At 43.2% G+C, this 25,873-nt stretch overlaps 1 protein-coding gene across 19 annotated transcripts in view; it reads left to right on the top strand.

Annotated features, from left to right (window-relative positions):
• Window positions 1-25,873, top strand: part of LOC308495459 (P antigen family member 3-like) — a gene marked incomplete at its 3' end in the record, with an annotated part of 37,507 nt that overhangs the window by 8,232 nt on the left and 3,402 nt on the right. For 4 of the 19 annotated variants that reach the window (XR_013992982.1, XM_081043718.1, XM_081043702.1 and 1 more), the window contains exons 1-7: window positions 8,822-8,961; window positions 17,471-17,642; window positions 19,074-19,165; window positions 19,608-19,716; window positions 21,276-21,389; window positions 25,081-25,206; window positions 25,586-25,741. Coding sequence is in view for 18 of the 19 variants with exons in the window: in XM_081043718.1 (XP_080899844.1) it covers window positions 19,082-19,165; window positions 19,608-19,716; window positions 21,276-21,389; window positions 25,081-25,206; window positions 25,586-25,741 (589 nt within the window). Of the gene's footprint in view, window positions 1-8,821; window positions 8,962-17,470; window positions 17,643-19,073; window positions 19,166-19,607; window positions 19,848-21,275; window positions 21,390-25,080; window positions 25,207-25,585; window positions 25,742-25,873 lie in introns of those variants that run through there. The other 15 variants (XM_081043704.1, XM_081043717.1, XM_081043713.1 and 12 more) reach the window with 8 other exon arrangements.

Below are 25,873 nucleotides of genomic sequence, written 5' to 3'. Positions count from 1 at the left end.
CTCCGCTGTGTCAGTCGGGCGACAGGACGTGGACGTCACAGTGCGGGGACGCTAGCGGACATTGCAAACGCGGTGCAGAAGGGACCCTCAGGCACAAGGCTGCAGGGCGACTGGCAAGGACCTCACGGCGCCCCGGCGCGCAGGATCAGAACTGGCCAATCCGGGAGCAGCGACGCCACGCATGCGCATCCGCCGGGGAGCGTGGCTTCCGGCCCTTGTTGCCGGGATCCAGGGCAGCGGGAGAAGGCGCCGTGCCCAGGGCTGCCCGGCGGCGCTACTCGGGTGGTCGCAGTGTCCGCTGCTCTTCAGCATCCGCGCGCTTCTCTTGCTCCGCCAAGGTCTCCTTGCAAACCGCCTAAGAGAGAGCGGCTTTTGAGTTGCATGTGAGCCATTTGGTTTCTGTGGGCAGCAGGGGGCAGTGTGGTGACGCGCAGCCGCCGGCTCCCCTCTCCCCCGCCCTTCTCGTTTGAAAAAACTCGGCAGTGTCTTCACTGCAAAACTGAGGTTTCCTACTGCGCCTGCGCGCTGCACTCGAAATTACTGTTTGTTGGGCTCCCTTTGAGTGCATCTGTTTTGAAAAGGTTGTGCTTGGGAACAAAAACCCATTTGCCTTCAAAATTAGCTCTTCTTCTACTGGGCTGCTTGGGTTCCTCAGGGACTTGTGTTTCCGTTTCTCTGAATGCGCTGGTCACTGTCTTGCCACATGTGGTTTGGCCTTGGCTGGGCCTGTATCCAGAGTTTCTTCAGTGATGAAACGCCCTCACATGTCAGGGTAGAAAATTTGGAGGACAGATGAATGTACTGAAGACTGACCCAAACCACAGTCCTGTCACCCCGCCAAGGCCATTATTAGTGTTTTGCGCTAAATGTCCTTAGAGATTTTTCTTCAAAAGGCCTGCATTTTCAGTATACTTAATCGTTCATTTTTGCATCGTGACCTCTCCCTCCTTGGGGTTTCAAGTCAGTTTTTCGTGTTTGAAAATCGTTTTCATATTTAACGTCATTGTACAGAAAAGTAACGGTGAGGTGTTGTAAAATGTAGAAAGCTTTTGTAAATGTGGGTATAAAGAATACACTGAACATGACCTTAGGGGCCCATAGCCGGCCCTGCTATTGGATTGGGAACAAGGCAGGTGCCAGCACCGTGTATGAAGCCAGCCTGATCTGAACGCAGTGGTCTTTCTCACTAAGTCCACTTAAGACTTCTTACGTTCATTTCTCTCAAGCCTCACATAACTACAGTCCCAGGTTCCTTAGGAATAAATGAATAAGTTTAAAATGAATAAGGTTCATTTTAAACAGTACTGACCACAAAAAGTTTGAACACATTGATCGTGACTTCTTTACAATAAAAATGCCTGCTTATTGGACACCCAGTTCTTCCCTAGTATTTTCTTCCACTCTGGTCTCCTGGACGGCCTTGCGCCAGGGCTCAGGAGAACTCCCTTCCAGTTCCTGGGCTACCAGCCTTACCGTTTTTGCTCTCTGCGCTGCTTTGCTTTCTGAGCTGCTGTTTGTTCCATTTTAAGAAGGGCACTTGCACTGCGCTATTATTTGAACATGGAGTCCCAACCAGGGAAGGGGTGGTGATAGGGCCCCTGGTCCGAGTCAAAACTCTGCTTTTTCGGCATGTGTTGGAATTCGTTCTAGGAAGCGTTAGCTTTCCTCTTCTGGAGTGTTCAATATCCGTGGTCTACATATCGTAATATTCCCGCTGATGCCAGTCCCCCAGACACGAAAGGAAGAATGGAGAAGGGGGAAATTATAAACATGAACTGGCCCATCCTTAGGGGACAGACGCTAATTGTGACCCAGAGCTTAGATCCCCAACGCGGTGATGCACCTATACATGCCCTAGTTGTAATGGAAAGATTATCAGAAAGAGAAACATCACTTTAAAGCTGATATATTTTTGATACCGTCTTCATACACTAGACATTACCCTGAATTAATGAGTCAATGGACTGTAGCAGCATCAAAGACCAAAACCGAGACGGATTGCAGCCTTTATTTCAGTTTAGGGAGCTTTTCATGAAGGATCGTTTCCAAATGGGAAATCATAATTGCCATATTTGCTAACTAATGGCATCTTTTGTTGCGTTATTCTGACACAGACACCCATTGTTTGAAATTTAAGGATGTAGGGAAACGGTTTACTCCCCCGGAAGTTAGGATTCCAGAGCTGGTGCTCCGACCTGTTACAAAATCATGTGGCGAAGACGTTTGCGTATATACTGTGTGCCAGGCAGTGCACTAAGCCCTCTGTACGTACTGTGGTCTCATTCATGAGAGAAACCTTATCTGGTAGGTTAGTATAATTATGTCCATTATCAGATGAGAAGATTCTGCGACTTAGGTCCCTGCCACAGGTGTCTGTAGAACCTGAACCCTATGATGACTCAGGGCACACGGTTCCCTGCAGTCTCACTATTGGGAACACTGGTAGATGCCTTGAGAAAATGCTTCCTATTGACCAGTGGTGACTTTCGTTTATGGAAGTGACCCTGTGGAACTCTGTCCTGTTGCTGCTGGGAAATTGGGGTCAAACCAGTGGTAGCACCTGGGGAGAAAAGAATCCAGGTCAAGTGATTCAAATGGAGGTTAAAGGCTTCATCCAGCTAATGTGTGTCACCTTCAGACCGGGGACCACTCTGAGCTGAAGCAGAACTGGAGACTGTACAGGGAGTGTAGAAGGAAGGTCCCCGGCTACGGAAAGGACATGAGAAGCCCATGTAGACCGAAAGGAGAGCAGAGGTCCCTGTGCAGGAAAAGGAGAAGAGAGGTCCATGACCGCTGTTCCTAGGTTACAGTTTCTGTAACAGCTGCTAATGTGTGGTTGGAGAGGCTGGGAATTGGTTCTGCTGCTTCTCCGACCCTTGCTGTAAATCTCATTCCAGCAGCCTTCAGAAAAGTTGCTTGAGAGCTGCTTTTGTACGTCTTGTTGTTTGTTCCGATTAGAGGGTAAGAGGAGGTGCCAACACAGGTGCACAGTGGAAGAGAAGCGAAAGGAAATTCAAGGAGACAAGGGTTGAAGCAAGGAAAAGTGGGGCCTGTTTTAATTAATTTACAATGTCTGCTATATAATGATAAACTCCGCTCATTATCACCCCATTCTTTTCAGAGAGGAAGGAAGAGGGATGTACAAGGTCCAGGAATTGAGTCAAGAAGTGGGGAGAAGGAGCAGTGTGTTCTTGGTCTCCTGTCCCTGACCGTAGCCTGGATCATGTGTTTCCACAGGCCAGTGGGCAGTTCTTGCTTGGACATGATGGATGCCCTTGGTAAGGGGTGTAGGTATCAGCATGAAAAGGAAACAAGCAAAGGAGACATGGACTTAGCGAATTAACTTCACGTCCATGAAACTTCGTAGTCTATGAAAATTCTCATGTCTCGTTTTCTCATTTTCTCAGGTACTCATTTTAAAGTTAATTAAATCTCTTTATATGAATTTCCAGTATTCTGTTTTTATGAGGAAGATACAAATTAAATGCACTGGAATTAAATATAGACATGGATATTGAATCTCAGAAATAATTCTTAGAAGCCTTTTTGAAAGAGTAGCGACATAGTTTTCACCTGTCACCTAGCAGGCACTTAAAGCACTGTCAGTACTGTCTGGATACAGTGACACAGGTACTGGCGTGGGTTCCTAGTTAAGGGAAAGTGGCAAGTGTATCAACGTGTAGGAATCCAGGTAAGACACTAGTCTTGGCGTTCTTTTTTATGTTTGAAACACAAAGTAGCAAATGTGGAAGGTGCATGTGTGGATGATAGAGAAAGTGGAATTTCCAGAAGATAAATGAATTACCTAACGTCAACCACTGAGACTTCAGAGTTCCTTACTGCATCCTGCACTATTACAAGGATGTAAACTTGAAGCTGATATGCAAAACGAGGTGAAAGTGATTGGGTGGTGGAGGATTTCTCAATTTTTCTGTCATCTGTTCTCTGCCTTCCCAAATGACTGCCAATCGAAGAATTTCCTTTATCGCCTGAGAGCAAAATTAGGAGTGAATGTATGACTTCTCTTCTGAGTGGGTTCTGTAATCGCCCTGCCCCTGGGCAGGATGAAGGGGACAGTTGGCCCTCACCACAGGGAACATAAGGTAAGCATGCTAGAGGACAGACTATACAAATGCATTTCATACAATGAAAATAGAACTCTAAGCAAAGAATCAGACGGGCAAAAATGTAGCTGCTGGACTTGGGAAGGTTGCAAGATGCTATTTCACTTTGAGAAAGGAATTGGGTTCTTTCTGCTGTCAATGTCAGGTTACGAAATACAATATTTTCACTCTTTTTACTACTTCTACTTTCAGCAAGAGAAATGAATTAAACATTTTCAAGCTTTTTCAAATGATGTTTTGAACAGCTAACTGATGCTCTGAGTTTAATAAAATCTGGTGAAGTCACCATGCCATATGAATCTCATAGTGTTTACTGTGCACCTTTATACTTCAGAAAAGCAGTAACGAAATTCTTCCCAAGTCAATACTGGTCATCCTGGGGGGATGGGACTGTGATTGCTTTGTTATAGTTGTGAGGCCTCCAAATATTCTCCAGGGAGCTTGAAGTGACTAGGGTACGTGGAGAATACATGGATAAAAACCGAAAACAATAGGAGGAAAACTGGTGACAAGACGTTCCGATCAGCAGAAACACAAGATTCTATGGAGCCTGGACACTTGCTTTTCAGTAGGGATGCTACTGAAGGGAGCCTATTTCCCACTGTTGTGCCTGGCACAGGGGGACTTACAGAGAAGCAGCCATTTATTGCAGAGGAGAGGCAGAGTGGTTTTTTTCAAACACGAAGGGCGGGGCAGGGATAAGTTATACGATGCCACAGTGCCATCTAATGTCCAGAGAAACTGAGCGTGCACATTCCTGACATAAACTCCTTTATCTCTAGTTTTCTGGAAAAACACCACAGAAGCTGTGTAAAGACTTCATGCCAATAAAGGCCAGATAAAGCAAACCTCAGCCCAAGAGACTTCTGAGTACCAAAACCAACTGGCCTCTTCCTAAGTCCCGCCCTTGAAACCATAGGAACAGCTTGTCACATTCTTATACACAGGACTCCTGCCCCAACAGGGCTGGAGCTGTGGTGTAATTGATGGGTTCTGGGCCTGCGCACTGACCTGTTACGTTGGTGTCAGTCTGGGATTTCACATCTGGTAGAACTTTCCTTCCAGTCCCTGTGGCAAACTTTCAGTTGAGGGACAGGGTCACTTTTTACCCAGTTACTCCACCTGCCCCTCCCTTACAACTGAGGGACAGTGCCAACCCCAGCTCTTCCTCCTATCCTCCCAGACCTTGTTCCCCATCACCCCTCCCTCTACCTCCACGTGCCTGTGATCTCCCACTACTGGTCACACAGTCACTTGCCTCCTGTCAGTCCTCAGTCCAGGGAACCCTCCCCAGGGCCTCATGGCCCAGGAGCCTGACTGGATCAACCCTGGAGTGTCTCCTTAGGGATTTTCTCCTGGGCAACCGACCATCCCGGTGCTCATGGACAAGCACTGGTGTGGGGACAGAGGCAGGAGTGCAGTTTCCAGGCTCTGGGCCGCACGTGGAAAGGTGCTCACTCGGGTAGAAAAGGGCCATCGACTGTGACTGGATGGCCATCAGCTGTGACTCGTTGGCAGGCAGCTGTAACCAGTGAGCCCTTGGCCACCAATATAACTGCCTTGGCTACATTAGCAGAAAATGGGGGCAAGAAGATGGTGGCTGAGCTAGAAGCAGATTGCAGTTAGCACTGCGGATTGCAGCCAGCAAGGGAGTTTGGTTGACAGATAAGCGGACAGTAGGTTGCAAATGATGTGGCTCCTGCTTCCTGTGTCTACAACCCAGCCGCCTTGGAGCATAGAGTGTAAGACTCCCCTACCTATGGCTGCGTGGGTGTTCCTTTTTGGCCTCACCATGTCCTGCGTTCTTAGCTGAGGAGCAGGAGCTGACATCCTGCATGACAGCCTACATGACAGTACCTGAAGTTTGATGAGAAAACCCGACTTCTTACTGAAGGGTTCATCTTCAATCCATGACCAGGAGATCACTGCTTCTCACTTTCCCTGTCACCTTCCTTCACCTCTGCCTTACTCACAGGGACCCGGCTTCCATCCCAGTGACCTCTCCTAATAATTCGTGCAGAGCACAGAAGCTATGAGGGGGGAGTTCCCTGAGCTTCTCAAACCGAGTCGAGGTGCTTCTCCCCTGGCATCCCCTGCTGCCTCTGAGCGTACCTGCTCCTGACTGCAGCCAGCCCTCACCCGTGCTCAGGGTCCCATGCCTTCCCCCTGCTCAGGGACTGCTCCTGCACTCATCACTCCTCTTGGCTCCTGTCCCTTTTGCAGGCAGCTTCCCCAACAGAGGGGTGAACATGGACCCCCTTTGGGCCTGCGATTTTCCTGATACTGGCTCATTACCGGTTGATTTTCAGAGGAAAACTGTTTCATCTTGTCCTGAGACCATTTGCTCAGTGTATGTCACTTACGGAAATTGCAAATAACAGACTCACCAGTGGGACACTGAGATCACTGTTGTCCTTGGCTCCTTTCACCACACTGGACAGTGGGACGGGAGAGAAAAGCACTGGGACTTGATGACTTTGGTTTGTGTTCTCTTCTCTAGGCAGGATGGAAAAAGGCCTTAGGATTGAAAAAGTAAGATTTGGGTGGGCAACATATGTTCACATTGTGAGTTTCTATCTCCTTCAAGTGGGAGGGAAAATGAAATCAATTCCTGGGCTGGAGAAAAGCCACAGACAACACAAGGGAGAAAAAGAAAACACCTTCCAAGGCTCTTCTTCACTTTTGTTGCTGCTATTGAAGTCTGCTACTGGCATTCCTTTCGGGATCTCAAAGGGCAGTTATGCCGATAACCCTGGAATTGCGATAACACCAAACAAAGGCATTTTCAAATGGCTTTTTTGTTTCATGGCTATGGCATCTGGATGTTCGGCAAAATTGTTGTCAAATGGTACATGCTTCTAATTTAACAAATGCTAGAGGGATCGTCCCCATCAGGGAAACGACCAAAAAAAGGTATGAATGGGATCCACCTCCCTTGCTGTTTGACTGTGGTGAGCAGACGGGAATATAAACTCTGAATGTTAAAAAGGTAATATGTTCGCATTGCTGATGTTTTTGCTCACATGGTTGACTGTGGAATAAAGGAGACAAGAAAAAAAGGCAGTGTGTAAATGGAGATACACATTTTGGTTCTTGAAGCAGTTTTCAATTTCTAGGTAACGCTTGTGAAATTAGATACGTGGTCCATCAGATATCTGATGATGTCGGGCGTATGAGTGTATTTTTGAATGGGCCATGTGGGCTCTAAGACCCACGCGATAAACGAGGCTTCAGATAGCCTGGCTTGTCCCTTGGACGTTGGAAAGTGCTGTGTGGCCTTGCAGCTCTTGCGTTGCTGCTGCAAAGCAAAGCCTGTGCTTCCTTGGAATGGGAAATGCACAGATCCTAAATGGCCCGCCTGACTCTGTGCTGAAACCTGATGTTGCTGCTCTGGGCTGTGTTGTCCTCGGCAGGAGCTGTGCTGACCTGCAAGGAGGCTCAGTGAAGAGAACTGGAACTCTGGGACCTTTCCAGATGTAAGACACCCCTCCGTGAGCCCATCAACTAGGGAAACATCCCATCTGCTGCTTTGTCGAAGTCACTTGCCCAGGGAAAGGTGCTTGTTCTCTGATGGGAGAACCTAACATGGAGCTGAGGATCGGCCCTATATTTGTGATATCGGCTAGCTGCCTTCCTGGTAGGATTCTTGTCAGAAGCTGCAAGATGGGGAAGGACACAACACACAGAATGTGACTCTTCCATCAGGCTATCTCCCGGCTATGGACTTGGGTTCTAATTTCCAGCTTACTCCCAGTTTGCCACAATGGACTGATAGCCCGCCTCTCCCTCCCTCACCTTGGTCTTCCTGCCCACACCTTAGGAACTCAGTGGTTTGTTCAATGCAAGCATTCCCAGCAAGGAATTCATCTTTACAGCTGGCTCACGAAATAACTGCCTGAGGCAAAGGGGACATGCCTTATGGGAACCTGTGTAAAATTGCTTACTACATTTAGGATTTCATCCTAATGAATTCCTGTCCACCGAAGTCGAGTTCCATGGTAAAAGTTCTCCTCCGGGAAGGTTGGAAGAAAGATGTACAGCATAAGTTTCCACTAGTGTCCCAGGATTATTCTGAAAGGGCGCCCGGCCTCTTTTACATTAAGAGGTTTGGCACCTGTAAAGTGGGTCACGTCTGGGAATTAAATGTGGGCCGTGAGTCTGTGTTTCCGTGAGTTGAATTAGACTCGCTCATTTGATCTAGAACTTTTTGTTTACATAGACCCAGAAAAACTTAGTGGGCCTCTATGTGTTTCGCTCCTAGGATCACCACGGTTACCTCGTCTACAAGGTCGGTGTGTGGGAGTCAGACTCTTGCGATTGCGGCTGTGACTGCTGTGCATTAGGGGAACCGCACCCACCTGGCCTGTGGCCATTCAGTGCTGCCCTGGCCTCCTCAGCGTCCACATACTGCCGCTTTGGGATCCAAGTTCATGTAGCTTTTCCTCCTGAGTGGCTGCGGTGCAACTGTAAGTTCTATACGACAGTGAAGAGCAATCACTTGGGCTTCCAGGATGGATGCCGGGATCCTCCTCACACATGTGTTTCTCATCGTGTTGGTGAAAGGTATGTGTTCTGTGCCCTCCCAGTTTGCATGTGGAGCTGTTAAGTGGCAATCCACTCTAACATTCTAATCCCCTTTGCCCTTGAATCCCTTCCGCTCCATTAGGTCAATGTAAGAACATCCATTCCTATGGAATTTTTTCTCGGAATGTCTTGGAATTTATTTGCACCAAACGGAGCATGTGCACAGAAGCAAGCTATCAACAGATGGAGAAAATGCTCTGGAGAATGGCAGTGTTGCATTTTGTTTTATACATTTAGAATCAAAGGAGAAAAGGTGAGGACAAGTGACGTGAAATTCATTGCTGGCAAATGAGGGAGGTGGGAGAAAACACAGCGGGGAAAATTCCGGGATTGGACAGAAAGTTCAATGGAGAGATACATACTTCCTTTACATTGGTGGGTACAGGACCCTTAGCGTTTGTCATTAGCAGTAAACAGAGATGGTATTTTGGCAAGATCATCACGGTGAGGAGTTTCGTGGATTTGTGGCCTGGTGCCTGTTGTCGTTCCTGGGAAGGGTCTGTAAAAGAAAACGACTCTTTCATTAGACAGGTACGTTATCCTAGATACATAAGACCAAGGGATGGTGCTCGCTTGAGGTACAGATTAGCCTTTTGCTCAAGAAGCTCTAGGCCTTGTACCCCACTACCTACCATGATCTTCCGTTCCCAGTTAGAATTTATGATGAGACCATCCTCTGTGGTTCCTTTGGGTCACTGAGTTTCTCTGGCCCTCAAGAATTCCTGCACTTTTGCCTTCTGGGCAGCCCCTCTCAGGTTCAGAGGAGTGAGCACATCTCATCATGGGTCCGACTCTGAGCTCACCTCCAGAGGCCTGCTGGGAGAAGCATCTGGTGATGGAGGTACAGGCAAAGACAAATAATGATGGGGGAGAGATCTGAGAATGCTTAGCAGTGTATTGCATGTCATCTAAAGCACGGGGGTGGGGGGTGCATCGCCATTTCCTCAGACAGTGCAGGGTTAATCCCTCAGATAGATTTGGAAAGGCCTGTCCTACTGAGGTTCTGGAAACCACTACTGGGTGGAGAAGACTCATTGCTGGGGGGCTGGGGAGACTCCTTCCACTGCCAAAGAACTCATCAGAATTTAGGGGCTGAATATCCCCAGGTTCATTCCAACTTACAGGATCCAGTTCTTTCCACATCAGTTGTCCTGGCTTTAATAGTAGACACCTTACAAGGATAGGACTTCAGCAAGCTTTGTAAGTTAGCCAATTGCAGAAGGAATCTGCATTTGGTTTTCAGCGATTTCAGCCCTGTGGATACCGGATATGAGGTTCTCCTTCAGGGCACAGCTAGAAAAACTTGGGTTTTTTGCTGGCTCTTGAGCTGGGAATTCAAACCCCGGAAGTCACCTTGTTGTTTAACCACTTTCTCCTGGGACATTACAAGAAACCAACCGGTGTCTGTATATTCCTTACTTTTTCAACAATGTTCCCAAGTATCACATTCAGGATCAGTTAGTTGCTTACTTCCTATGAGTGGTTGACTAAGCGTATCCAATGCAGATATTTTGCATATCTCTAAAAAATCCAGTGACTCTCCCTGCTCTCTTTCCCACTGAGATCAGAGCCATTACTTTCTTTAAGTCTGATCAAGTTAGACAGCCGGTTCCAGAAACACAAGGATAAAGTCTGAAAACTGATTCTTAAAATGTGTGTTCTCTACAACCTCTCCGTTACCATAATGTGTATCAGGCAGTGTTCTCCACAGGAATAGAATAGACAGGATAATACTGGGGTGCCAAAAATATATATACGCATTTCAAGAGATGTTATCTGTGCTGAAGCAGTAGTTCATCGCAATCAGAAGAATGTGGACACAGATGGTAACCACTTTGAGTACCTGTTGTAATTGCAGAAGTCAATCGTCACTTGCATCCATAGAAGTGGAACTCTCCATTACTATTATTAGGATTGCGAGTTGAAAACTCATATTCAACTACTTGGATTCAAATATAACCCACGGGCTAGAAACGTATGGCTTGCTGGCTAAATCCTGCCCTTGGCTTGTTTCTCTATCCTTTTGAGCTAAGAATCCTTTTTATCTTTTAATGCATCATTTTCCTAAAAGAGCTGTACACCATGAATACTACCCGTGGCCTACAAAGTCATAGAATTTTACATCTGTTCCCTAGACAAAAAAGGGTTTGGTGATCTCAGGGATTTTCTTTTTTATAACAAATCTTTTATTTATTTCAGTTTTTTATTTTTTAATTTAATTTATTGGGGTGTCAACTGTGAGTAAAATTACATAGGTTTCAAGTGTACATTTGTAATACATACATATATGATATTGTGTGCTCAGCACCCAGAGTGAGTTCTTCAATATGTTTCACCCCCTTTACCCTCTTCTACCATCCCCATCCCCCCAAACCCTCTGATAACAGGTAAACTGTTCTCTGTCTATAAGTTTTCTTTCTTTCTTTCTTTCTTTCTTTCTTTCTTTCTTTCTTTCTTTCTTTCTTTCTTTCTTTCTTTCTTTCTTTCTTTCTTTCTTTCCTTCTTTCTTTCTATTTCTCTCTCTCTCTCTCTCTCTCTCTCTCTCTCTCTCTCTCTCTCTCTCTCTCTCTCTCTCTCCTTCCTTCTTTCTTTCTTCCTTTCTTTCACATTTTGTTGCTTTCAGTTTTGTATCCCTCATATGAATGAAGTCATATGCTTCTCGACTTTTTCTGTCTGACTTATTTCGCTTACCATAATAATCTCAAGATCCTTCCTTGTTGTCACAAATGGCAGTATTTCAACTTTTCTTATGGCAGAGTAGTAGTCCATTGTGTCTAGATACCACGTGTTCTTTATCCAATCAACTATCGAAGGACACGTTGGTTGTTTCCGTGTCTTGGCCACCGAAACTAATGCTGCTATCAACATCGGAGTCCGTATACTCCTATCTTTATGGATAAATGTTTTCATATTTTTGGGGTTGATACCCAGTAGATGGATTGGGGCATCATATGGCAATTCTATTCTTATTTTTTGTTAGTAACCCCCACAGTGTTTTCCATAGTGCCCGTACCAATTTCCATACACATCAACAGTCTATGAGGGTTCCATTTTCCGCACAGCCTTTGCAAAACTTGTTATTTGTGTTGTTGATGGTAGCCATTCTAACAGGTGTGAGGTGGTATCTCCTTTAGGTTTTGATTTGTATTTCCCTAATAGCTGGTGAAATTGCGGATTATTACATATATTTCTTGGGCTTTATGTGTCTTCTTGGGAGAAGTCCCCGTTCAGGTTCCCTGTCCATTTTTTCATTGGATAGTATCATTTTTGTTATTGAGGTGTCGGTGATTTGAATATATTTTGGATATTAGCCTCTAATCAGAGGTGTGGTTTCCAAATATCTTCTCTCTTTCGAATGGTTGCCTCTTTCTTTTGTTAATGGTGCTTGTGGTATGCAGAACTTTTTTTTGTTCGTTATAGTCCCATTGATTTATTTTAGCGTTGACTTCCCTTGCCTTTGAAGTCAAATTCATAAAATCCTCTTTGAATCCAAGGTTCATAAGTTTCGTACCTATGCTTTCTTCTATGCAATTTATTATTTCAGGTCTTATGTTGAGGTCTTGGATCCACTTTTAGATTACAGTCTAGTTTCAGTCCTTTGTACGTGGCTTTCCTATTTACGAGCACCATTTGTTGAAGAGGCTTTTTTTAATCCATGGTACGTTTTCTGGCTCATGTGTCAGAATTTGTCTGCCCATGTTTATGTGGGTTTATTTTTGGCTTTCCAATTCTCTGCCATTGTTCTGTGTGTCTGTTTCCTGCCAATACCATGCTGTTTTGATCATTGTCTCCTTGTACTACATGCTGAAGTCAGGAGAGTGATACCTCCAGGCTTGTTCATTATTTGGGGGGCTGCTTTGGCTATTCGTGGTCTTTTGTGATTCCATACAAATCTGATGATTTATTCTTTATTTGTTTAAAAAAATGCCACTGGAACTTGGAGGCGGATTGCATTAAGTCTGTATATTGCTTTGGGTAATAGGACATTTTAAATATGCTGATTCTTCCAATCCATGAACACGGAATGTCTTTCCCTTTCTTTGTGTCAACTTCACTTTGTTTTTGAAATGTCTTATACTTTCCAGTGTATAGGTCCTTGACATCATGTGTTAAGTATGTTCCTGGGTATTTTATTCTTTTTCTGGCACTTCCAAAAGGATTTCTTTTTCATTTATTTTTTGTTGTTAGTATGTAGGAAAGCTATGGGTTTTTGTACATTGATATTGTAGCCAGCAACTTTATTGTGTTCCTTTACTGTTTGTAATAGCTGTTTGGTGTATCTTTAGGGTTTTCTATATAAAGAATCCTGTGATCTGCAAAACTGACAACTTAACTTCTTCATTCCCAATGTGGATGCCTTTTATTTGTTTCTGTTGCGTGATTGCTCTGGCGAGGACTTCCAATACTATATTGAATAACACCAGTGATTGGGGCAGCCGTGTGTTGTTCCTGAACGTAGAACAAACGGCTTCATCTTTTCACTGTTAATTATGAAATTAGCTGAGGGTTTGTCACATATGGAATTCATTGTTTTAGGGTATTTTCCTTCTATAGCTATTTTCTGAAGTGTTTTAATGTTAAATGGGTGTTTTCCCCAGGAATAAGAGCTAGGTGGACAGTCAGCGCTAACGTGTCTTTTGGAGCAAAAAGTAATATAAGACCCGGTCTTATATTTTATATTATATAAGACCTGGTCTTTTATAATAGTAAAATAAGACCCAGTCTTCTACTAAAAGGAGACCCGGTCTTATACTATAGTAAAATAAGCCCAGGTCTTATGTTAATTTTGTCTCAAAAACACGCTTTAGAACTGATTATTCGGCTAGGTCTTGTTTTTGGGGAATCACAATATCTTGTAATATGCTTTTCCTGCATCTATTGATATAAGTATATGGCTTTTATCGTTTATTTTGTTTATGTAGTACATCACATGGATAGAATTGGGTATCCTGAACCATCTTTGTGCCCCCGGAATGAACTCCACTTAATCGTGATGGATTACCTTTTTAATGTGTTGTTGTATTCGATTTGCTAGTATTTTACGATGCTTTTTTCATCAGTATTCATCCGACATATTGTTTCATAGTTTTCATTTTTTCTGTTATGCTCACCAGATTTTGGTATCAGGGCTATGTTGGCCTCATAAAATGAGTTAGGAAGTATCGCCTGTTCTTCCCAAGTTTTTGGAAGTGTCTGAGGAGGACAGATGTTAGATCCTCTTTGAATGTTTGGTAGAATTCCCTCATAAAGCCATCAAGTCCTGGCCTTTTGCTTTTGGGAAGGTTTTGGATGAGTGATTCAATTTCCTTACTGTTGATCATTCTATTTAGATTTTCCAGTTCTTCATGATTCAGTCTAGGAAGGCTACATGTTTCTGAGAACTTTCCATTTCTTCTACGTTATTCAATTTGGTAGCATATATTCCTTCATGGTATTCTTGTATGATTCTTTGTATTTCCGTGGTACCTGTGCTAACCTCTCGTCTTTCATTTCTGATTTTGTTTATTTGTGTCTTTTCTCTACTTACCGTAACTGTATCTAACCAAGGGTTTGCCAAAGTTGTTGAGGTTTTCAACAGACTAGCTTTTTCTTGCATTTATTCTTTCCCTTGTCTTTTTTCTCTATTTAGCTTAGTTCTGCTCTAACATTCATTCTTCCATGTCTTCTGCTGACTTTGCGTTTTGTTTGTTCTACTTTTTCCAGTTTTAAGGTATAATGTTAGGTTGTGTATTGGGATATTTCTTGTTTCTTGAGATATGCCTGTAGTGATATACATTTCCCTCTTTTTACTGCTTTCGCGGCGTCCCAGTAATTTTGATAGGGCGATTTTCATTCTCATTTGTTTGTATGAATCTTTTGATCTCTCCTTGTATTTCTTCCATGACCCCGTCATTCTTCAATAGCATGTTGCTTATCTGCACATATTTGTGGTTTTTCCTGCTTTCTTTTCACGGTTGATATCCAATTTCAAAGACTTGTGATCAGAGCATCTGCTTGTTATGATTTCAAACTTCTTAAATTTGGTGAAGCTAGTTTTATGTCCCAGCATACGGTCCACGGTTGAAAATGTTCCATACACATTAGAAAAGAATGTGTTGCCTGGTGTTGTAGGATGAAGTGCTCTGTAAATGTCCATTATGTTAATTTGGTCTAATGTGTCATTAAGGCTGATATTTCCTCACCGATTTTCTGTTTGGATAATCTTTTCAAGCCTGTCAGTGCTGTTCTTGGGTCCCCCACTATAGTTGTGCTTTTGTGATTTCTCCCTTTCGTTCTGCTAGGAGTTGCTTTGTATATTTTGTTCTTTGCCAATTGAGGGTATACATATTGACAAGTATGTCTTCTTATATTGTCCCGTTTATCATTATGAAACGTCCATCTTTGTTCTTGTTACTTTTTTATCCTGAAGCCTGTTTTGTCTCATATAAGTATGACTACGCCTGATTTTCTCTGGCGACCATTTATTTCGAGTATCATTCTCCACACTTTCAGTTTAAGACTGTATCTGTCTTGTAGCTGATATGTGTCTCTTGGAGGCAGCATAAGGTTGGGGATCGTTTTCTGATCAGTCCGCTACTCTGTGCCTTTGTATGGGTGAGTTCATTCCATTGACATTTAGGGTGACTATATTGATATATGAGGATTTCCTATTTCCATTTTAATTTTTATTTTGTGTTTACACAAAATAATATCTACAGTATTTCGTTGCCTACATTGTTTCATGGCCCTTTGTTCCTGTCTGTTATTTCAGTGTGGTGGTATTCTATGATTTTTCCCGGTGCTTCCTCTTTTTTCATGTTACATGTCTCAGTTCTGGATTTGTTTGAGTGTTATCATTAATTTTACGTAAAACAAAGTTTTATATATGTAGTATAAAAAGCACTTTCTTATTTCTGTCCCTTCCTGAATTTCCCTTACGTGTGCTACTTCCCAGACAAAACTGATCAGCAATGTAAAACAGTGGAAAAGAAACATGCACAGAGATTCTGTGTAAATTGACAAGAGTTTTTATTCCCACTAGCTTCATCGACATAACTTTTCAAATCGAGTAATATCCCGCCTAAAGAGATAAAAGTTGAAAACAACTTTATTCTTCATTAGACCAACTCCCTAAAAGACACATTAACTCTTCATCAAAAAATACCAAATGACGTTTATCAACCCCTATATCTTTTGAACAATTTGTCTTGGAACCTGTGCCTTGCAGTGTCTGGAAACCATTAGATCACCGCTCTTACCCAAACCTAATCACACTCTTCCCCCACAATATGTCTTTTGCATAGATACCCAGGAGAGGGATTGCTGGGTCCTATGGTAATTCTATTCGTAATTTTTTGAGGAACCTCCACACTGCCTTCCATAGTGGCTCCACCAGTCTGCATTCCCACCAACAGTGTATGAGGGTTCGTTTTCTCCACAGCCTCTCCAGCACTTGTTACTATTTGTCTCATTGATGATAACCAGTCTAACTGGCGTGAGGTGATATGTCATCGTACTTTTTATTTGCATTACTGATGATTAGTGATGTTGAGCATATTTTCATATGTCTATTGACCATTTTGCACGTCTTCTTTGGAAACATGTCTTCAGGGCCTCTAACCATTTTCTAACTGCATTGTGTGTTTTTCTGTTGTTGTATAATTTCTTTATACATTTTGGATATTATCCCCTTATGGAGACGTTGGATTGTGTCTTTTTTGGTTGTTGTTAAGTTGTACGAGTTCCCTCATCGGTGGCGTTGTTTACAAAATATCTTCTCCCATTCGATCGGTTGCCTCTTTCATTTGTCGATGGTTTATTTTGCTGTACAGATGCTTTTTAGTTTGATATAGTCCCATTAATTTATTTTCGCTTTTAGTTCCCTTCCCTTTGGAGTCAAATTCATAAAATGTTCTTTGAACTGCAGGTCTATATGTTCAGTACCTATGTATTTTCCTATGCAGTATATTATCTCAGGTCTTCTGTTTAAGTATTTGATCAATTCTGACTTAAGTTTGGTACACGGTAACAGACAGTGCAGTTTCATTCTTTTACAGGTTGCTTTCCAATTCTCCCAGCACCATTACATTTATCCATAAACACATAGTTGCTCCACTCTTCATTGCAGCTTTATTTATGGTGGCCAAGACATGGAAACAACGAAATGTTCTTTAATAGATGAATGGGTAATGAAGGTGTGGTAGGTATGCAGAATGGAATACTATTCTCCCATAAGAAAAGTTGAAATAGGACCATTTGTGACAACATGGATGGATCTTGAGATTATAATGCTAAGCGAAATAAGTCAGACATGAAAAGTAGAGAACTATATGAATTCACTGATATGTGGTATATAAAACTGAAAAGAACAAAAGAAGAAGACTAACAAAGAAGCATAAACTCATAGTCACAGATGATAGTTTAGTGGTCAGCACAGGTAAGAGAACAGGGTCTGGTAGATGAGGGTAAAAGGAATGAAATACATGGTGATGGAAAGAGAACTGGCTCTGGATGGTGAACACACCATGTGATATATAGAAGATGTATTATACAATTGTACACCTGAAATGTATGTATCTTTGCTAACAGTTGTCACACTAATAAAATTTAATTTAAAAAAATAATTAAATTAACATATGTTTGTGTGTGTGTGTGTGTGTGTGTGTGTGTGTCTTTTGCTCTGCCACCTCCAGACTGTGTTAAGTTTCTGCCCAGGTATTGCTCTACCTGATTGTTAGGTAATAACATCATCTGGCTCATCAAGTTGTTTGGCTGGTTTTTAGGAAGTAACGTGAGAAGTAGAATCACCAGTGCTGTACACCATGTGACAGTGGGCTGAGACTGGATCCTAGGACCATTACCAAAGGGTATTTGTGAACCACACACTGACTGAAGGACCACAGGTATAATCCCAGGAAACCAGTTACCAGTCCAGGGATTTAAACGTGCAATAAGGTGAGCAGAAATGTAAAGAAAAGATGGTTAAACCTAACTAATCTATGGCAGTGTGTAAATGCTTTGTTTACCTGACACATAATCCAGATGCACAGGAGGAACTGATGAATCCCAGTATGTGTACAAAAATGTATTAAAATCCTTAGTATCCATTTCTGTCATGGCCAAGTTTTTGACATGCATTGTCCACGAGCGGTAACCCGGGGCAGTGTGTGCACAACGTTTCTGGAAGCATTAGAAAGATAGCAGGGGGAAGGAAGAAGACAGGTCGGGCTCCAGTCTTCGACGACCGTAGGCCCAGGGCTTTGGAGGCTCTGTGGCCCAGGCGGGGAAAACCTCACCCTGCAACGCAGGACCCCAAGTCAGTGCGCATGCTCGTTGGTGCGCGCGCTCGTTGGTGCGCATGCGCCGTGCAGCAGGTGGCAGTTGCTGCGCAAGCGCACTGCTGTCCGCGTTGTGCAAGCAGAGCTGGGACGGAGGCGGTCGTGTTCCTTCCTTCTAGATTCTCTGTGGCCGCTTGGGACTGAACGGGTAGGTCCCTAGATGAGTGCTCCCAGGTGTGGAAGGACGAGGGAGTGGGGGGACAGCCGCGGGCTTCCGTGGAGACGGGGCTGCTTCCTGTGGCTCCGAGGGGGAAGGTCCTCGAGGTCGTCGTCTCTCCCCTCGCTCGGGTCGTGGCCGCCATGGCCCCTGTGGTCCCGGTGGGAGCGGGCCGAGGGGGTAGTGGCTGGTGGGCCGTGGAGGGGAGGGGTGAGATGAGGACGGCAGTGCAGGGCCGTGATTTCAGTGTGGGGGGGGGCTGGCGGCCCCTGGAGCAGCCCCGGGAGCCCGAATGCGGAGCCCTCCGTGGGGCCCGGGCCGGGGCTGGGCGGGCTGTGAGGCAGGGCCTAGAAATGGGCCCGCGGTAGGACTGCCACTGGGTCCCCGAGACGTGCCGTGTACCAGGCGGGTGCCGCGGGAGAAGCGGGCCTGAGGGGCTGGGTGGCAGCCCGTCGCCTGGGCCTTGTGGTCAGAAAACCGCACAGGCGGCCTGGCCAGACTTGAGCCTTCCTGTGTGTTCCAGCCCCACTTTATTGAAGCGGGAAAATGGGCCTTGTCGGTGCCCGTGGGCCCAAAGCAGCGGTCGCGGGAGGATGAAGGGTCTAGCAGGGTTTTCTTCAAGGTCTTACCGATGGGGAATCGGGGTCTGGAACCCAACCTGGTGTGTGGTCCCGTGCTTACGGCGGTGCTACTGCCAGCTTGTCCATCAAATAGACGGATTTACCAGCCCTTGTGTTTGCTCTGACCGGAAAGCGTGTGCCCTGCACTGACCCTGAGACGTATTTTGAAAGTGTTTCGAACTTTAAAAACGAATTACATAGAACATAGCCGTGCAAATGGTACTGCTAACCTCGTACGTGAACTTTTCAAGTCACCTTATTCTGCTTTCAGTGTGAAGTATGAGTAAGCATGTGAGATCCCCATCCCTATGGAAAGTCCTACTGCAAGATGAAGAGGCTTCGGAGCCAGTTGGACCTGTGGTTGTGAGTGCTTTAATGTTCCATGTTTTCTCTTACCACACGTGTATGTCCTCAAAGTTCTATTGAACGACTATAGATGCAGTGAAAAGTGTTTCCGTGTCGTGAAGACGAAGGAAACATCTATCCAGGAGGAATCCATGCTGGCATTGCCAGTGGAAACGCAGCCTGTGACTTCTTTCTCAAGCTTGTTCCCCACAGACTGTGCCCATCCATCCCAGCGGAGAGTGAAATCGCTTCTCAGAGTGAAATCGCTTCTCACGTCCTTGTGAGCAGCTGCTCTGGGAGTGGCCACAGTTTGGAAAGAGTCAATTCATCAAGAATGAGACTATAGAATCGTGCTTTTAAATGTATTTATGGTTATTTACGATTATTCTCTGTGTTTGTATCCTTGGCATGTATTAACATAAATCCTTTCCTTTGCCCACATGCACACACCCCTGGGTAGGGCCAGCTACCCAGTGATGAACAACCTCCACAAGTGGAGCCACCAACTGAGAGTCAGGAGATTACACCTGGGCAAGACAATGAAGATGAAAGAGCACCTGAGGTTCAAGGTGAAGGGAAAGGGAGGAAGAATGCCCGTGGGGGAAAGGGATCGGTGTGTCTGGTGTATTGTGACATAGCGGAACTGTGGATGGACACCAATGAAAGGCATTCAAACATTCCGCGCAAATGGGCTGAAAAGGTGAACAGAGTATATTTTCCAGCTTCTTGCACTCTTTCACTATAATGACTTTTGTCGTTTTCTGCAAGATTTCTTTTGTGTGTGCTTGAAAAGACAGCCAGTCTAAATCAGAGGAAACTGTAATTTTCACTACAAAAGTGTACATTCGTCCACTCGTTTAATTTGTTCTTCTTAGAACTTGGTTGAATGGCTTCTCAGTCATTGCATCAAAAGTGTAAGCAACTTTTATGAGCGTGGGCAGAGTGCAAAGTCAGCATATCCTATAACACATGAAGTAAAACCGATTTGCATCAGGAAGGTAGCTTCCTTTTAAGATGAGAAAACTGAGGCTACGTCAGCACTTGACTCACTGACACAGAAGTCATACTTCATTCCAAGCTTTGTGGGCTCCTGTCATCTGTGTTGGTGTGTGAAGGAGTGAATGATTTTGTATCAAATGCTACATTGTCAGATGTGTCTGTATGGTCACGTAGCTCATTGCTGCCATGAAAATAGATGCAGTTCAATGGAGCAGCATAGAGACTCCTGAAATGAGTTCAGAGAATGTAGGCTGCTGTATGCCCTGATTCCATGTTTTTGTTATGGTAAGTTTGGTAAAAGCTGGACAATTCCGAATTCTGGCACATAGGTAACGATAGGAGTGTGACTTTTAAAAGTGATGTAAAAGGGGTTTAAATAGTTTTAACATTAGGAAATGCAAAAAATACCTTAAAATTATTATGAAACAGAAATTATTTCTTCTAACTCTATAGTATTTTCACCAAACATTTTTAGTAAGTTATTTACATGAATCAGGTCACGGATTCTTGTCCGAATTCTCTGTTGAGAGGTTTCCGCAGTATGACTGACACTACAGTCCATTCATTTCTTTCCACTCTACTTTCCTTCATCTCACTGTGAGGCAGATGTTTTGATGTTTATCACTAATAATTTGTTTTTATTTTTCCTCCTTTTCTGAATGGGATTCATTTATCGAAATGAGGGCCCTGCACGTAAATATAACTAGTTATTTTGAGATAGTAAGTTTTGGATTATTGTAGTAAGCGGATGAGGTCACTACCATAAGGGTTGTTATAGGCCCCCAAATGCACTCAGTTACACCTGCGGTAAATCACGTTTCATTGTAATCACAACACCATGGATGGCGTAGCCCTCAGACTTCCTGGACAGAGCTGAGGCTCTCTATTCTTAGTACTAGATTGCAACATACGGGAAATACAGATGTCTGTGCTTTATCTTCAGACTGTCATTTAAAATAAGTTTTCATATTACAGGAAAACAAAGATACGCAGTGCATCTTGACGTCACACTTCTTCTCCCAAAAAATACAGGCTTTTATTGCTATCAGCTGGAGGAATGATGATTTTAATTTACTTGTTTATATGCCATGGACATTGGTCAAAAGGAGAACTTTTTTTTCTTCTTAAGATTCTGACCCAGAAGCTGATCTCCAGGACCTGGCTCTCGCTAAGACAGGTCGTGAGGGCAAAGTCCAAGGGGAGAGTGTACCAAATTTACAGCCCTTTCAAATGCCAGCAGCAGGTATGTTATCCATTACAAATGCAACTTGTGTCTTTTCTTCGCAATCCCATCTCCGATACTATAGAGGTACCATGCTGTAACGTTAATAGAGTCATATATAAAGATCACTTGTAATAGATTTCTGCCGCAAGGGCCTGACTGCCTGACTTACAGACTGTCAGAGATAGAAACAAATAATGTCAAAGCTATATTAAATTATAAAATACAAAAACACATTGTTACCTTTGAGTACAAGTCCTATCACTAACAACAGTAATTTTCAGATTCTTTTATAATTCCTGCATTTAAGAAACACGTGAATGCATTTGTCATCAATATCAGGTTGTCTGAAATATGCTGAGGCACTGAAGTACGTTCTAGTACCAGTTCTAAAATCATGTGTGTTTCTCTGGGACAATCTCATAACTTCAAAAACACCTTTACTCTTTTATAAATAGTGAAATCAAGTCAGATACATTAAAATCATTAGGAAAGGTGATGTTTGCCTTCTCTGGTACTCTTGAATAGAATACAGAGAATACAAAGTTGCTCTTTTTCATGACTTATACAGTGTCACCCTGAAAATAACCCCCAGCCGAACAATCAGCGCTAATGTGTCTTTTGGATCAGAAATTAATAGGAGACCCGGTGTTACATTTTATCATATTATGTTCCGTTATGTTGTATTCTATTCTATTTTATTATATTACATCACATTATATTATGCAAGACCAGGTCTTATAGAAAAATGAGACCAGGTCTTATATTAACATTTGGTCCAAAAGACACCTTAGAGCTGATTCTGCGGCAAGGTCTCATTTTCAGGGAAACACGGTACGAGAAACTATCATCTTGAGTCACATATTCAGATCTGAGTTGAGACTTCATAGTTAATAAGATAATCAGTAAACACTTCCCTTGAAGTTCCTTTTTCTTTATGGAGACCCGCATAGATTCTGTGCAAGTGTGGCCTCTGGGCTAGTAATAACAATCGCATAATAAATCTTTTGCCCAATGAAGCCTCACATGACAGTGTCATGAAATGGCAAGAGGAAGTCTCTTTGCTAGTTTCTGTGTCCGGTCCAGTAGAGAGAATGCAGACAAGCACTGATGCTCCAGGCTGGAGTGAGTGAGATACCTGTGCTGAGCGTGCTCAGTCACCACTGTCAGTTATTGACTGACTTTCCATTACACATGTATGGACCACGTGGTATGGTCACCTGTAACTATGCCACATGTGACATGTTGGTACACTCTCTCTCGCAAAAACGAATTATTATGATTTGAAGTTCAAGGACTATAAGCTTCATAAATTCAGAGTAGTCAACTTAAGGCTGTTTACTGGTCAAATGGAAGCTGTTCTCCAGAAAAAGGTCAGGCAAAGAGTGAGGGTGAGGACTCGGAGGGTCCTGATCGTCAAAGGCAAGATTTTCCCAATCTCCAGCGGATTGATGTGCTGGAAGCAGTTATGAGACCCAATTAGAATGCAAGTTGTTTGGTTTCCGACTTTCACAATACAGAGATGACATTTCTGTAGAGCTCGCATGAAAAGATTTTTGAATGGTAGTTCAGACCCCAAATGCCTGACTGCCTGACTCCCACTCTGTCACTTACAGAAACGACTTGGGGCAAAGATATATTGAACTATAAAATTTGAAAAACTGTTCTTAGTTTTTGGTCCATTTATATGCCATGTTGGTAGTTTAACCAATAGCAAATAATTTTCTATTTCTTGTATACTTCCTTCTTTTAACAGATACATAAGCATTTGAAATACTTTTCAGTTTGTGTAACATATGCTGAGATAAACAACTGGTCTCTAGTATCAGCTTGAATATAACGTGTGGGATTCTGGGAGAACCCCTTAACTTCTAAACCGATAGCTCCTCTTACATACATAGTAAATTCAAATCCAGATGTACAAAAGTCCTTCTCAATGTTGGTGTTTGTGTTCTCTAGTTCTCTTGTATGTAACACATGGAATACAGAGACATTCTGTTTTTCCATGACTTATTTATAATAGTGTAACATCTTGAGAGACATTTCAGGATTTCATTGCAACTAAGATGATGAGTAAACAGTATTACCTGACCTTTAACTTTTTTCCTTTCTTTTTTTTTTCGTATTCACACCTGTATACTTTCTCTTCGATTCTGACAAACTTTGAATTCTTCTGGCTCTTAGAACATAATTGCACTTTAAGTCCTTTCCCCAAAGGGCCCCAAATGCCCAAATTGAAAAATGGCACGAATTATCTAGTTGCTATATTCTGTGTCTGATCAGGAAGAGAGAATGCAAGCAGTCACGGGTGTCCAGGCCATTGGGAGTGAGGTCCCTGTACTAAGCACGCTCCCTGTCCCCACTGTCAGTGTAAGTGAGTTACTGTCAGGAATGAAAATGTGCGCACTGTGACAGTATCACCTGTAAGCATATCAAACGTGTCATAGTGTAAGTTCGTGCACCCAGCAATCAATTGATAACATTTCAGGCTCAAAGACTACAGCCTTAATAATTTCTGAGTAACCAATTAAGTATGCTTAGTCTTTAAACTTGCAACGTTTTTTTTAAAATATCACGATTGTGTATTTCTGGTGTGGCGGTTTCTACAATCTGCAGATTTAACAATGATTGCTAGAAGGAATCAATAGATTCCTAAAAGAAAAATGCACAGAGATAGTATTAGCCAAAAGGATTATGGAAAAAATCTGAATCATGTTTATTACCATAGAGAATGCTGTACAGAGTGTCCTAAATTCCCTTACTTCTTTGTCCCATAGTGTGAATTGGAAAGAGAAAGAGCAAGGGAATGGTATGACTTGCCTCTAACAGGGTCTGATACGTGCATTCTTTGTCCCTTTGTCACTTCTTACATATGTGTTGCATTACTCAGTTCTCATATTCCATTAAATAATAAAAATATTCATAATTAACGAAAGACAATGCAACTGCCATTTTCACAGTCACGTTATGATATTTTTAGTGTGGAACATAGAGTAATTACTGATTAAAGGTTACATGAAAATATCAATGAAACATCTTTATGTAAAAAATGGCACATCACAATTTCTGCCTGTTGTTTATAATACACTTTCAAATTTTCCCTACATTACGTAGTGGAAAACAATAAATACAAACGTTACGTAATATATGAATACCAGGGAAGTAGGAACATCCCTATGAGTAAAAACTGTCAACTCGGGAATCGTTAAATCCAGGGAATGTCATGTCATCAGTAAAGCAACGAGCCTGGGCTGTCTGGTTCACTGCTCACAAATGCCCTTCCTAAAATTTCCTCTGCTGAGGATGTTCCTATAAAATGTTAGAATATGCGTTTTCATGTCTCAGGGACAGTGAAGGCCCCAAGACTGTTTTTGACTCTATGAGATTATTGCATGTCACGTGGGCATCACTTGATTGGGACAGGTGACCGATACAGACTGGAGCGCCGCATTGGAGCTCCGGATTAATTCCACAGGGCATTCCCTGGTCCTAACACTGGAGGATAGAACTGAAGATGAAGCCAGTCTCGAGGTGGCTTCTTCTGTATGTCCTTAGTTGTTGGACTTTGGTTTATCTAGATTTCAGGAGATTCTCAATGATGGTTGTTCTATAACTTAGTTGTTACTTTGATATGGTCATGAGAGGACGCAAGCACAGTATTTACCTACAAGATCATATTCACCTGAAATCTGTGAAAACGTTTTCTCATAAGGGCCTGACCTGGAAACTGATCTCCAGAACCTGGCTCAGCCGAACATTGCGGATGAGGGCAGTGATGGTCCTGACGCCATGGAGGACATTTTACCAAAACTAGAGTCCATTTATATGCCAGAAGCAGGTACGTTACTCATAGGAGTACAGTTTTGGGGGTTTCTGTTATGCAGAAGCACAGCGTTACTAATATAGAGATAACATAGTCTAGTATTAATAGAGCTCACCTAGAAAGATTTTTGAAGTGTATTTCAGGCCCCAAAGGCCACACTGCCAGACTTACAGTCTATCAGCTACAGAAACGGGTTGAAGCTAAGCTGTATCCAATTATAAAAGTATGCAAACTATGATATTATCACCTCTAACCATATCAAATGTGTCGCATATGGATTTCTGCCTTCGCAAAGCGATTGTTTGCATTTCAAGTTCAAAGACTATCACCTTAATAATTTCTGAGTAATCAACTTAGTATGCACACGTTTGCAATTGATAACCTTTTCTATTAGGGCCTGATGTGGAAAGTGATGTCCCGTACCTGACTCAGCCGAACACTGGGGATGAAGGCAGCGAAGGTCCTGATGTCATGGAGGACATTTTACCAAAACTAGAGTCCATTTCTATGCCAGAAGAAGGTTTCTACCTAGAAGAATACACTTTACAGGGTATCTGTTTTCCACAAGCACGTCTTTAACGATGTAGAGTAACATACTGTAACTTTAATAAAGCTCAGATCTACATATTTTTGCCGAGTAATTGATAGGCCAGCTGGCTGTCTGCCTGACTTACGTTCTATC

The sequence above is a fragment of the Rhinolophus hipposideros genome (genome assembly GCF_964194185.1).
Source record: "Rhinolophus hipposideros genome assembly, chromosome: X".
In the NCBI taxonomy this organism is placed as follows: Eukaryota; Metazoa; Chordata; class Mammalia; order Chiroptera; family Rhinolophidae; genus Rhinolophus; species Rhinolophus hipposideros.
Note: the sequence above shows the minus strand (reverse complement) of the source record. Positions and strands in the feature narration are given on the sequence as shown.